General features: G+C 37.5%; 1 protein-coding gene across 1 annotated transcript in view; it reads left to right on the top strand.

Moving 5' to 3' along the window:
* The window catches only part of METAP1 (methionyl aminopeptidase 1), a 50,277-nt gene that overhangs the window by 18,197 nt on the left and 18,146 nt on the right, over positions 1–13,934 (top strand). Inside the window, exons 2-4 of the mRNA XM_055433970.2 lie at positions 2,879–2,930; positions 8,762–8,874; positions 9,863–9,923. Coding sequence (XP_055289945.1) covers positions 2,879–2,930; positions 8,762–8,874; positions 9,863–9,923 — 226 coding nt within the window. The remainder of the gene's footprint in view (positions 1–2,878; positions 2,931–8,761; positions 8,875–9,862; positions 9,924–13,934) is intronic.

Raw genomic sequence — 13,934 nt, 5'->3', positions numbered from 1 at the left:
ATCTTTTCAAATTCCAAATTTAAATTGCTTTTAAAAATAATAAAATGGGTAACAATTAGAATTGAGCATTTGTTATTGACCATACATTATTACAAAGTTTTCCCTACATTACAGTTGAGGAAAGTAGGACTTAGAGATATTAAGATTTTTTTCCTCTATGTTGTACAGCTTATAAGTGATCAAGCCAGGGTACAAGTCTGACCACAAAGTCCATGATTTTTGCCATTGCCTGAAACTTAGTTTAGAAAATCATGTGAGTTTTAAGTTATTCCTACTTATAAACCCTTTATGAATTATGTATTATCCTTAGTAATAAGTAGGTGGTGGATGTTTTGTAGCATTTTAAATGCTTCTTTTACCTCTCCTCTCTAATATTCTTTCCCCCTCCCTTTCTTGATTTAAATTGGTATGTAAACTTCTGTGTTCTCTAAATTGAATCAGTTGGGACAGAGATGTTATTTTATTTAAGGAAATATGCGTCAGCTTCTGTGAGGGTAAAAAAAGATGCTGGGTGAGGCAAAAGTATTTTGTTCACATAACCTATTTAGAAAAGCTTTATAAATAGGTTGTATCAGGTTGCCAATTATATAAAGGAAGACCTTATTTTGTAATTTTGATATGCATAAATTTAGTTACCACAGATTAGTTAAAACGAGTCTCCCAGCCACACGGGTAATGACATGAAGTACATGAGACTTTACTGCTAGCTATTCATTCCTCAGATGACCTTGGAAATCACAGCCCTGCATCTTGATTAGTGAGCGACCGGCCCCTCTACTTTTTTCAAAGCCTGTCAGTGATTGGTCCCTGGGCATCTGTCAGTTGGTTCTCTTGTAGACAGCAGAGGCTGTAGTTGCCTAGCTTTCTTGTTCTCCAGTGATAAACTTATATGACACTGTACAAAAATGAATCACTGAAAGAAGGAATTGGCTAAGAAGAAAATGCAACAAAGAAACGAACTAGGTGTTAGTGCTGGATGGGAAACCTAAGTGGAACATAAATGGAATTGTGGAAGAAACAGCTGACTGTGGGGATGCTGACACTGAATGAATGCCCACCTTTCGAGAGACTCTAGACATGCAGTCAGAGGCACTCAGAAACAGGCTGGTTATTATAGATGAGGAAAATGGCTGTGATGAAAAGAATAAATAGTGTCTTCGGGGAAGGAACATCAACAAGAACTTTACATTAAAGGAACTCTCAGAGGTATTGAAAGTGCAAAGGATAAAATTTGGAAGCTGTTGCAAACCTAGAAAGTATACCAAGCATGAAAAAGATGCTCAGTCCATCTGCTGAGTTATTCAGTGAGACGAAGCCACACAGGTTCAGAATAGTCCTGATCAGTTTTTTTTTTCCAACATCTTAACTTACTTATTTTTAATTGAAGTATAACGCGTTGCAGTATTGTGTTGGTTTCTGCTGTACAACTGATAAGTTTTTGAATAAAAAAGTAAAATAGTCTAATTTTAAACATATCTAATGTTTTAAATTACAGTATACTAAACAAATTTTTCCGTTTCCTGTATATTTATAACTAGAGTAAGAGAGTTTTTACTGTTTTGGCAAAAAGTTTTAAAGGTCATGGAACAATTTAAATTTTTCCTGTTTATTTTGAAGATTGCTTTTTACGGTTACAGATTGTACAATGGTTTTTAACAGTTCTGCACTACTATGCATAGCAAGGATTGCCTCTGTTAAAAGCCAGTGTTTTGGAATTCTTCGTAACCATTCTGTGTACTAACGGAGTTTTAATTTTGGATTTGTTGATGGAGATCAGGAATGCATAACCAAGTTATCATCAGGTTGTTCCTTTGTTTAAAACCCTTTAATGGCTTTCGTTATGATTAGAGCAGACTCTTCAACCTGATCTGACCCCTGCCTCTGTCTTTAGCTCTGTGTTCTACCTCTTCTCAGAGCACTGTGTATCTTACTTTTTAGCCCTTAGGACTTAAGAAAGTGAAAGTGTGAGTCGCTCAGTTGTGTCTGACTCTCTGTGACCCCATGGACTGTAGCCCACAGGCTCCTCTATCCACGGAAGTGTCTGGACAAGAATACTGGAGTGGGTTGCCATTTCCTCCTCCAGGAGATCTTCCGGACCCAGGGATTGAACCTTGGTTCCTGTGTTGCAGACAGATTCTTTACCATCTGCACCACCAAGGAAGCCCATAGGCTTCCTTAGGATTAAACTATGTATTTAATTGTGTGATTAGCCATGTAATATTTGTCTCCAATGGACCTATATTGTTTACTACCGAATGCCCAGCACCTGTGTACGTATAAACATATGCATACACGTCCATTCATTCATATCAGTAGATGGTACATGCTACACCCGCAAGGCACTCTGTACCTTATATGTGCATATATTTTTTCATGTGGAGGAGAATGGTTACTTTCCCAAGATTCTCAAAGGATTCAGTGGTCTGAAAAAGTGAAGTATTGCACTGTAGGAATTGATACAGTGAAATGAATACTCAGCCTAGATGGTATCATTAAACATTAAAGATGTTCACTTTCCAGTCTCAAACTGCATTTGAATATTTGGACATATAAGATATTATATATAGACCTGAGCAAGCATTTAAAATTACTGCATTGTCTGCAGAACATAAAATTCATTTTAATAATGGTCATCTGTGTTGGGATATACTAACTTAGTAGTGATATATGATGAACTGGGAATCAAACTACTATAAATCATGGAGGAATCTGCAAATTTTTCCATATTTTTTTTTTCCTACTAGTGTGTAATTGCGCCACTGGTTCAAGGTTCTTTTCAGATACTTCAAAATAATTTGATAACATAAAATTGAAACATAACTTAGGCTAAAATGTTTCCAATTAAGGAAAGTGACGCTGATTTTCATGTTCTTTTTAGGAATGTTTTAAAGGAAGTTGGGCAACTCACAAGTTACTGCATAAGAAAGCAAGTAAGTAAAGTTACACATCTCTCTACTCTTTTTCATAGACGTGACTTCTTGCAGAAGACAAGAATTCTTCAGCTCTGTAAATGTGTATTTGAATGTTCTGACAGTGTATAATCCCAGAAGCTAGAATTAGGACAATTTTATGCTTTGTGGTATTCAATACTGTAAGTAAAATATGACTGAGTAATAGCTTTGTTAATCTTGTATTGCGTATGTACCATGAAAACACGAGATGGTTGCTGTGATAGTTGGATTGGCTTGAGCAGTACCAGAGAATGTCCTGATCTTGGCATCTGGCGCCCTCTCTCTCCTGTACTTAAAGTATTTGCATGTTGCAGGCAGGGGCACAGGAGCTCCATTTAATCAGATTGCTTTTGTTTTTGTCTAGTGTCAATTTCAATTGCTTTGTCTAACTCAGAATTGTATCACTTTGTTTTTTTGGTGTTTTAATGGTATTACTTGTAGCCTGATATTTAATTTTCTTTTTTGAAGTTCCTTTGTGAAACACCACAAAGTGAAACTATTGGCTGCTTTTTTAGCTATTGCTGTCAGCCACACTCATCTGTCACTGATTCAAGTCATCTTTCCTGCTTTGGCGACTCATCCTCATTTAAGCCTTTAAGGTGGCTAGCAAGACAACTCATCACAATTACTTGAAAATTGACAAGGGCTTTTTGTTCTTAGAGCGTTGGCATCCTCATGGATGAAGGACTGGCAGACTGTACATGGTTCTTGGTATAAGGTTTCTTTTTCAACTTAACTGATTTTGGTATTTTTAGTTCATCTACTTTATATTTTTAAGTAATTTGCTGATTTAGTAAAGTTTGGTAGATTGTTTTATGTTTATATACCTTCAAAATCTCGTTGAGATCAATTTAACCACCATTTGAAGGAGAAGGAAATAAAAATTTAAAAACACATTCTGTGGTTATATAAAGTGAGGTGTGCATTTAGTGGAAGTGCTAAGGCTATTGTGGGAGGAAATATGGTTAGAGTTGAGGAAAAGTGAAGGTGAGTAAATGAGTTTAAAAAAACATAAATGACAGGATTTGTTACCTCAAATTAAAGGATAGAGATAGGTTTAAATATGCCACTTTATTTTATTTACTCATACTTTAAATACTGTGCATCAGATGTGTTAGGTAATTTTAGAGCTCTTTCAGCCAATTATTAGCATTTTATTACCCAGGAACTTCTGGAGGAAGGCATGGCAACGCACTCCAGTATTCTTGCCTTGAGAATCCCATGGACAGAGAAGCCTGACGGGCTACAGTTCATGGAGTCATAAAGAGTTGGACATGAGTGAGCAACTTAGTGTGCACACAGGCACCCAGGAACGTAAAGCATAGGGAACTGAAGGATTGAGGTGAAAGAGTATGCTACTAAAAGAAATGAGTCTTTTCTCCAGTTGTTTGCCAGCTCATCGAAGTGTGCTTGTTTCTTCAGCATTGGGTTTCTGAAGGTAGAACTATTTTATTATGAGTTATACTACAAGACAGTTAAACAGCTGGTGTTCCCTAAGTAATTTTTACTGTATTGGACTGAAATTACTTGTGTTTTACGTATATCTCTGGAGTTTAGTATGATGCCATGTTTCAGAGTGTGCCCTCTTGGATCTGATGGGATTAGGTTCACTGGGTGAGCCTAATATTCTTGATCCCTTTGGGTGGTGTTGGGTAGAGTCAGCCCTCAGGTGGCCAGTCCTGTGTTTTTCACACCCTAATAACCATAGTAGGTGACAGTCTTAGAGTAGGGGATAGTGTAGGGAAAGATGATCTTCAGAGCTAAGAAGAGTACTGAGAAAGTGAATAGGGGAAAAAAGAAATAAGAGATAGGGTTGGGCTGGGAAGCAACCAGGGCGGCTTAAAAGATAGCTCCTTAGTCCAAGAAATTATAGTGAGATAACGTAGCAAATAGTTCTGTGTACTGATCTCTAATTAAAGATGACTGATTCGTATTTATGCTCATGTGGCATCTTGGTCTGTAATTTGCTTTTATATCTTTGACTGGATCTGGCATTAGAGTAATCCTGGACTCACAAAATGAGAAATGGCTCCTCCCCTTCTTTTTTCTGGAAGAGGTTGTGTAGTATTGGTATTATTTCTGAAAATGTTTTCTAGAGTTCGCTAATGAAATAGTTTGGACTTGGAGGAGTTTTCTTGGTTGCAGAAGTTAATGAGCCCTCAGGGCTTCCCTAGTGGCTCAGAGGTTAAAGCGTCTGCCTGCAATGCGGGAGACCCGGGTTCGATCCCTGGGTTGGGAAGATCCCCTGGAGAAGGAAATGGCAACCCACTCCAGTATTCTTGCCTGAAGAATCCCATGGACGGAGGAACCTGGTGGGCTACAGTCCATGGGGTCGTAAAGAGTCGGACACGACTGAGCGACTTCACTGTTCACTGTTGAGGAGGGTTCCAAGTGTGAGTTAAAGAGCAGCATTTATTTTTCATGTGTCCTAGGGAAGAAGACCACTTGGCTGTAACATCTTGAAAAGCCTGTAATGCTGATGCTTGGCTGCATTTTTCCTGTGCGTACCTACTGCCAGGGTTTACGGAGTACTAGCATTTGCCTCGGAGAAGGCAATGGCAAGCCACTCCAGTACTCTTGCCTAGAAAATCCCATGGATGGAGGAGCCTGGTAGGCTGCAGTCCGTGGGGTCGCTAAGGGTTGGACTCGACTGAGCGACTTCACTTTCACTTTTCACACATTGGAGAAGGAAATGGCAACCCACTCCAGTGTTCTTGCCTGGAGAATCCCAGGGACGGGGGAGCCTGGTGGGCTTCCGTCTGTGGGGTCACACAGAGTCAGACACGACTGAAGTGACTTAGCAGCAGCAGCAGCAGCATTTGCCTTTGATCTGATCTGTGTAGGTTGTAGCGCTTCACGTCTCAGTACTGTGTTAATGCACGCTTTTACACTCACCACTAGCACACTCAGTTTCTTTGTCGCCTATTTTCCTAAAGTAAAAATGTGGATGTGTTTGACCAGTGTCTTTTGAATAGCCAAAAATGTGATATAAAAACTCACTTAAAAAAAGAGAATCTCTATGGGAATTCTCTGGCGGTCCAGCTGGACACAGTGCTTTCACTGCCGTGGCTGGGGTTCAGTCCCTGGCTGGGGAACTAAGATCCCCACAAGCCACGTGGCGCAGCCAGAACAAACCAACCACTTCTAAATAATATTTTTTCCTCTACTCTTCTCCCCTTCCAAGCTAATGTGCTTGAGTTTTGGATTGTACAGGGAAGAGGTTATGTAATATTTCAGAACTGGTTGCAGCAAGCTTTGTGAGCACGGGTTACTCTAAGCCTCACCTTTAAACTACCGAAATCATGGGTTTGTTGTGAGGGTTAAATGGGCAGTAATTAGTAAATGCTCAGCAGCCATTTATCGGGAGAACTGAGTCAGGATTGTGGCCAGAAAATTGTGTCCCAGGCGGAGCTTAGATACGGGCTTTTGTGGAAGCTGACTGGAGGCGGCCACGTGTTTTAGAGAAGAATGTGATATGTAGTACTTGAGATCGGACCTTGTATGTATCGGGTACTCTCTGACACCACCTGCAGCTTACCTGGCCCTGTTGCATGGTGATGTTTGAAAGACAATTTACAGGTGTTTGTTTCTGCTGTCCTGTGCTTTCACAGTCTTTGTGAAAAGAGCAGTTAGTGTGCAATTTTGTTACCAACCCCCAGTCCAGTTCCTGTTTATTGGATTTCTCTTATGTGTCTAGGACTTGGGGCTTAGATCAAATTGATCCTTAAATAGTTTATTTTGGAATAGTGACTTTTCCTAAGTAAATTATACCTAGAGATTAGAAAAGAACTTGCCATATTTCATTCTTGTCTAGCTAGCTTTTGGGTTATAATGCTCGTTTGAGGTGTGCTTTGAATTCTCTTGAAAATTGATTGTGGACAGTTCAGAATTCAGATCAGTAGGAAGCTTTGAAAGAAAGGTTTTACATCCTTCCTTTCCCCTGCACTCTCCCTTGTAGTATGTTCAAGCAAAAAGCCTGCATCTTGATTGCTATTCTATGCTATATTTCTGGTGAAAATTATTCTTGAGTTTCATAATTCAGACAGAAGCACTTGGTGCTATCACAGCCAAAGCCGATTATCAGTTGGCCTGCGTCTAAAACTATTTTCTATAGTGTTTGGAGGATTCCCTGGTGACTCAGATGGTGAAGTGTCTGTCTGCAGTGCAGGAGACCTGGGTTCGATCCATGGCTCAGGAAGATCCTCTGGAGAAGGAAATGGCAACCCCCTCCAGTACTCTTGCCTGGAAAATTCCATGGATGGAGGAGCCTGGTGGGCTACAGTCCATGGGGTTGCAAACAGTCGGATGCGACTGAACGACTTCACTTTCACTTCACTATAATGTTTGACCCCAGTGGCAATGAATAGAGTCCATTTTTGTCCTGGAATCAAAAACAGCTTTCCTATTGACATTAGCATTCACAGAGGCTTTCTTGAGCTTCATGGGGGAGAAAAATACCTAAAATTCAGTAGCGTAGTAGACCTTTTCTTTCTCTTTTCTCTTCTTATTCTTTTCTATTCTTTTACTTCATATGTACTATTATAATTATATTTTCTTCCAAAATAATGGGAATGGATTGGTTGTATTATTGCATTCTTGTCAGTTGCACGTCAAGGGTCTTTCACTCCCAAGTTGACCATGTGCTTTTGGAGAGAATACTTTATTAGTAAGCAGCATTTCCACATTTCTCTGCACATGTGAACCAAATTTCCCCCGTTCCCTCATCTGTAAAATGAGAAAATGAGACTAGATTATCTTTCTGTGTTGTTGTTGATAACTTTAGTCACCATGCTGTACAGTATATCCCCAGGACTTATCACATAATTGGATTTTTGTACCTTTTGACCACCTTCACTCATTTCATCATTCCTCTTTGGCTTAAAATGATTTCTCTTCTCCCATTTTGTATTTTAAATATAATTATTTGAAGCCTGACTTTTAAAACCTGTGATAGCATAACAGTAATCAGGAAAAGATCGGTATGCATTGAGAAGCATATAGGCTGTTACTTGGTGTGGGAGGGATTTGAATTCCTGCTGTTTAAAGTCTCAGGTTAGTAGTTCTATTTTAGTTTGTAGATAGAGCAGTGTGCTCAGATACCACTGAGGGTATGTTCTGTGTGAAAAAGATTTTAGGTGCATTTCAGTTAATGCAGCATTATGTATTATTAACTAACCTGGTAGTCGGGTCTTTGGTTCTTATGTTTCTGTTGAATTTTCAATAACTTTTGATTGATTATTCCCTCCCCTTATCTTTGCCTTTTCCTACTCCCTTCTATTACCTCCTTCCTGAAAAAATGCAAACGATACTCATAAAATTTTCAAAGCAACTTAAAATGTTTACTTGACAGTCTGTCATCAGCTAAGTGAGAAGTTTTTTTTAGTAAAAACATGGAACCCATTCATAATGTCTGCCCTCAGCTGGGACGTTTTGCCTAGGCTCACATTTTATATTTCAAAAAACAGGCTTTCTATAAATTGACATTGTAGAGAGAATGCATTTAGCATTTATTTGAGACAAGGAGTTTGACCATGTGACGTTCCTATTCAGCATTGTGTAAAAACTGACAATATGTTTAGTTCGGGCTTTTTCTCCCAATACACTTAGATATTTCAGGAGTTAGAGGGTTGTGGGTAGAGCAAGAACATAGTATTTTGGGGATTCAGTTTAAGGTGGAAGGAAGTTTGCTTGATTTTGTGCCTGGGCTCTTGGGCTTGGCTTTCAAGTATGTTATTGTTAAAAGTATGCTGCTGCTTAGTAGCTTGAGTGCTGAGGCATTTCTTTCTCTCATTCATCCATCCATCTCCCAGAAGATGAAAAGGCCAAGCGAGAAGTGTCTTCCTGGACTGTAGAAGGTGATATCAACACTGATCCTTGGGCAGGTTATCGATACACTGGAAAACTCAGACCCCATTATCCACTGGTGAGTAAATAAGGTAATAAAAATTTAATATTTTTTAAACCAGTCTTCATAATTTTCAGTTTCCTAAAAATGGTTCTTATAATTTGTATTCCGATTATGAATCATGTGATCAGGATTAAGGTTACATTCTAGCTTTTTAGCTTTCATGGTATGTTCTTAACAACTTAGTAGGGATAATTGCCAGTCATGGATGAAGCAGAAGAAATTTTAGATTAAGGATCAAGACTTCCTTACTTTTTAAAAAAGAATGAGGTAGAATAGATATTTTTAGGCCAGCATAATGGGAGTATATGTTACTACTTTTCTAAAATTTTTTACTGTGATATAGTTCTACTTTAATTTAGATAAGACTTTTCTGCCCCTCTTGCTCCTTCCTATGTTTTTGGAAGACTGACTTCAGAGTCTTAACCTCGGAATTGATTTAAGTCAAAGTTTGTCATTCTCAAATATTTAAATTCTTTTTACTGTTGTCTTTTTATTAAAGAAGTACATCTTTAATTTTTAAAATTTGGAAAAATATAAGAAAGTCTCTTTAAATTGTAGTTTCCAGAGATAATGACCAGGAACATAATGGTGTATGTTTACTTTGAGACAACATTTCGTTATTTTGGTTCACCAGTTTGTTTGGAACAACACAGGCACCTTCTTGTCTGCGCGACAGGCACCTTCTTGTCTGCGCGACAGGCACCTTCTTGTCTGCGCGCAGTCTTAAACTTCAGTGCCCTCTGTCACTCTCCCTGTTGCTTGCATGTTCTGGGAGAGGGCGTGACGATAGCACCAGGAGAGTGAGGCTCAGTCTTCGCGAAATAGATAGCTTGTGATATTTAAGATGTCGTGTGAAACTTTTTCTTTTCATTTAAGTGAGATGAGTGAACTTTTTCATTTGGTGTTTATTCCCCCACTTTTATTTGCGTTGTTAGTAGATTTTAATAATGAAAGTTACTTTCACATTTGAATCGGATACATTTAACCTCTTTGTTGTTTTTAGATGCCAACAAGGCCAGTGCCAAGTTATATTCAAAGACCAGATTATGCTGATCACCCTTTAGGTAAATTTTGCTGTGCTGTTTCTTCATATTTCAGTTTGTGAGCTTGATGACTACCACAAAGGAAAACAGTACTTTTTTAGTAGAAAATTTTCACTGCTGCATTTCTGATATTTTTTTTCAAGATAAACTAGAATATTTGAATTAAAAATTCTTTCCTCACACTAGAAGTCTAATCAATTCTGAAGACATTGTTTATATAGCTGTTAAAGGCTACATCCAACATAATACTGTATTTTGTGGTATTATATCAAGTTCTAGCTTTTAAAAAAAAGTTATTTTAACATGTTCTCCTGCCTTAATTAAATAATATCTGTTTAGATAAAAGCAGATGGTGGAGGCCCTGAGTGCATGCCTAACTAAAGATTCTGTACTGTAGCAGTAATAGAAATAGTAGTAATGGGATGATAATAGTAGTAATAGTGATGCTGATGATTCTATAATTGATACTTATTTTTTCATAACTGTGTGTGAAGCATTGTGTCAACTTTTTTACGTGTATTACTCCATTTTATACTTTGAGCACTCCTGTGGTGGGTTCTATTGTCTTCTCCATTTTATAGTTAATTATAGTGAGACACAGAGAAGATAGGGAATTTGCAGCATGGAAGTCGTGTCCATCTCTTGCAGCCCCATGGACTGTAGCCTACCAGGCTCCTCTGTCCATGGAACTTCCCCAGGTGAGAATACTGGAGTGGATTGCCATTGCCTATTCCAGGGGATCTTCCCTCCCCAGGGATTGAACATCAGTCTCCTGCATTGTAGGCAGATTCTTAACACTGAGCCACCAGGGATGCCCACTTTGCAGCATAGGTTCTGTGAAATTACTGAGTTTGCATGTCAAAAATGGTTGAATATCAGCATTTTCATGTGGTTTAATCTACTAAACTAAGCTACTGTTGCTTTTCTTCTCTATGAAAAAAAGGAACTGTATTAAGTTCTTATGAATCTAATTTGAAAATGTAATTAAACTCCATTGTTTCAGATAAATTGAAGGGAAAGAGTCTGAATAATAGAATACTGTTGAGGATGTAATTTTTTTACAGTGTATTTAATATTCTAGAGTATAGTTTTAAATTGTACCTTTAAAAAGTACGCAGATAGGGACTTCTCTGGTGGTCCAGTGGCTAAGACTCTGTGCCCCCAGTGTAGGGTGACAGGGTTCAATCCCTGGTCAGGGAACTAGATCCCACACGCTGCAACTGAAGTTCCCACACGCTGCAACTGAAGTTCCCACACACTGCAACTAAAGATCCTGTGTTCCCCCCCCTCCAAATACAGCAACAAAAAAGTACATAGATAAGATAAATTCTGGTAGGATAAAATGTTATGAAGGGAAAAGTGAGTACGTTTCCCCAGAAGTAATCACTGTTAATGATTTCTTGCAGAACTTTTCAGCAGTCTGTGTTGTGCATATACACGGCAGCACCCTCTCTATCCAATCACACAAAAAACGAACAAGCATATACACCTTTTACCTTGTGTATTTTATGTTGTAAATATTCCTTATAAGTTCACATAAAACTGTTTCTTTTTAATGAGTGAAGTATTCCACTGTGTGTACATGTTATAATTTATTAAACCAGACTCCTATTAATTTATTTCTAGGTTTTTTTCCAATGTATTTCTAGATTATTTCCAGGTTTTATTTCTGCCAGTTTGACCACAGGAACTGTTCTTGTAATTGCATCTTTGTGCACATGTTGAGAGTATTTCTATAAACAAATTGTCTGAAGTAAAACAGCTAGATCACAGGATACATGCATTTAAAAAATTCTGAGAGATAATTACAGATCTCAGCGATTCTTCAGTTAAAAACATGTGAGAGTCTCTTTTCTTCTGTCTTCCTCAGCTTAGTATGTTATCAAGTTTTATGATCTGTGCTGATCTGAAAGGTGAAAAATGATCTTTGCAGTTATTTTAATTTGCATTTTTAAGTTATGAGTAAGGTTGAACATCTCTTTACTTTTATTATTATTTATTTATTTATTTGTTGGGCCAGGTCTTAGTTGCAGCATGTGGGATCTAGTTCCCTGACTAGGGATTGAACCTGGGCTCCCTGTATTGGGAACTCAGAGTTTTAGCCACTGGACCAGCAGGGAAGTCCCCATCTCTTTACTTTTAAAAATCATTTGTATTTTTCCTTTTGAACTGTCTATTCATATCCTTAGCCTTTTTGCCCCTTCTCAGATTACTTAGTTTTTTCTATACTGACTTATAAACGTTCTTTCTATATTGAGGAAAATAATCTCTTGATGTACTGTAAAATGTTTTCTCCCAAGCAGATAGTTACATTTTTGTCTTTGTTTATAACATTACATTTATTTCAAACTTTGAACATTATTTTGTAGTAAAATTTGTCGGTGTTTTCTTTTAAGATGTTTATGGCTTTATGACCTAGAAAGACCTTTTTGGTTCAGAGATAATAAAAATATTTTCCTATGTTTTCTTCTACTAGTTCTGTGATTTTACTCTTTTTGTGTGTGTGATAAAATTTTGGGCCCATGTGAAACTTATTATTAGTAGGGCTGCAACTTAATTTTTTCCCAGAAGAATATCTGGTTGTCACATCACTGGTTGTTTTTAAAAATCAGTCTTTTTGTTACTGATTTAAAATGTAACCTATATCACTGTATTATATTTTCATATATCTTTGGGTCTATTTTTGGATTCTGTTCTGTTTCATTCACCCATTTGTCTCATCATATGCCGTTACCAAACTCTTAATTATTATAGCCATAGAGTGTTTCAGTATTTGGTAGGCCTTGTTGTTCCCATCTTTCCTCTTTTTCAGAATTTTCCTGACTCTTCTTGCGTGTTTGTTTTTCCATGTGAAATTTAGGATCAGCTTGTCTGGTTTCTAAGAATGTCCTATTACCATTTTTTATGGGGATAGTATTAAATTTATAGACTAACTTTGGAAGAATTGACACCTTTACAATATTGAGTCTTTCTATCAAAGAACAGGGTATGTTTTTCTATTTTATTTAAGTCTCCTTTATGTCTTTCAGTGGTATTTTAGAATTTTCTTCATTAGGTCTTTTAACATTAAGTTATTCCTGGATATTTTATCTTTTTAAGTTATTCTTGTGAATATAGTATCTTCTGTATTTTTGATTTGTTGTTTTCATAGCTCAGTTGGTAAAGAATCCGCCTGCAATGCAGGAGACCCTGGTTCGATTCCTGGGTTGGGAAGATCCCCTGGAGAAAGGATAGGCTACCCAGGCCCGTATTCTTGGGCTTCACTTGTGGCTCAGCTGGTAAAGAATCTCCCTGCTGGTAGGGGAGACCCGGCTTTGATCCCTGCATTGGGAAGATCCCCTGGAGAAGGGAACGGCTACCCACTCCAGTATTGTGGCCTGGAGAAGTCCAGGGACTGTACAGTCCATGGGGTTGCAAAGAGTCGGACATGACTGAGCAATTTTCACTTTCACTTTGTGTATGGCAGAGTTATTGATTTTTATATATTATAATCTGTCAACTTGCTGAATTTTTATTTCTAGTTATTTTCCAGGTATTCCCTTGTTCTAGGGATATATAATCATATCTGAAATTAATAAAGATTTTGTCCTTTTCTTTCTAAGTTTATATGTCTTATTTCTTTCTCTAGTTAAATGCATCTGCAGTATTTTCAGAACAGTGCTAACAATACTAGGGCTGATAGTGGGCATTCCATGATGTTAGTTCTTGGCTTGAGATATGTATTTATCATGTAAAGGTGGTAGCTGGCTGTGTTATCAGAGCTATCTTTCTAGATGATCATTTATTTTCCGTTCTTTAATCTATGACTATGATAAGTTATATTGATAGTTAATATTGAATTATGCCTGTCTTTCTAATATGAATTTCACTCAGTTCATGGTGTACTATGTGTTTTTTGGATTTTGCTAGATAATATTTTATTTGGGATTTTTATATCAACATTTTAAAGAGTAGTTTATGGTTATAGTCTTTTTGTCAGATTTTGGAATTATTATACTAGCTTTAATGCTTTTTAGTATATGAATAAATTAA

Source organism: Moschus berezovskii, chromosome 5 (assembly GCF_049115385.1).
Source record: "Moschus berezovskii isolate FMDL1 chromosome 5, NW_MosBer_1.0, whole genome shotgun sequence".
Classification (NCBI taxonomy): Eukaryota; Metazoa; Chordata; class Mammalia; order Artiodactyla; family Moschidae; genus Moschus; species Moschus berezovskii.
This window is presented reverse-complemented; position numbering and strand designations above follow the sequence as displayed.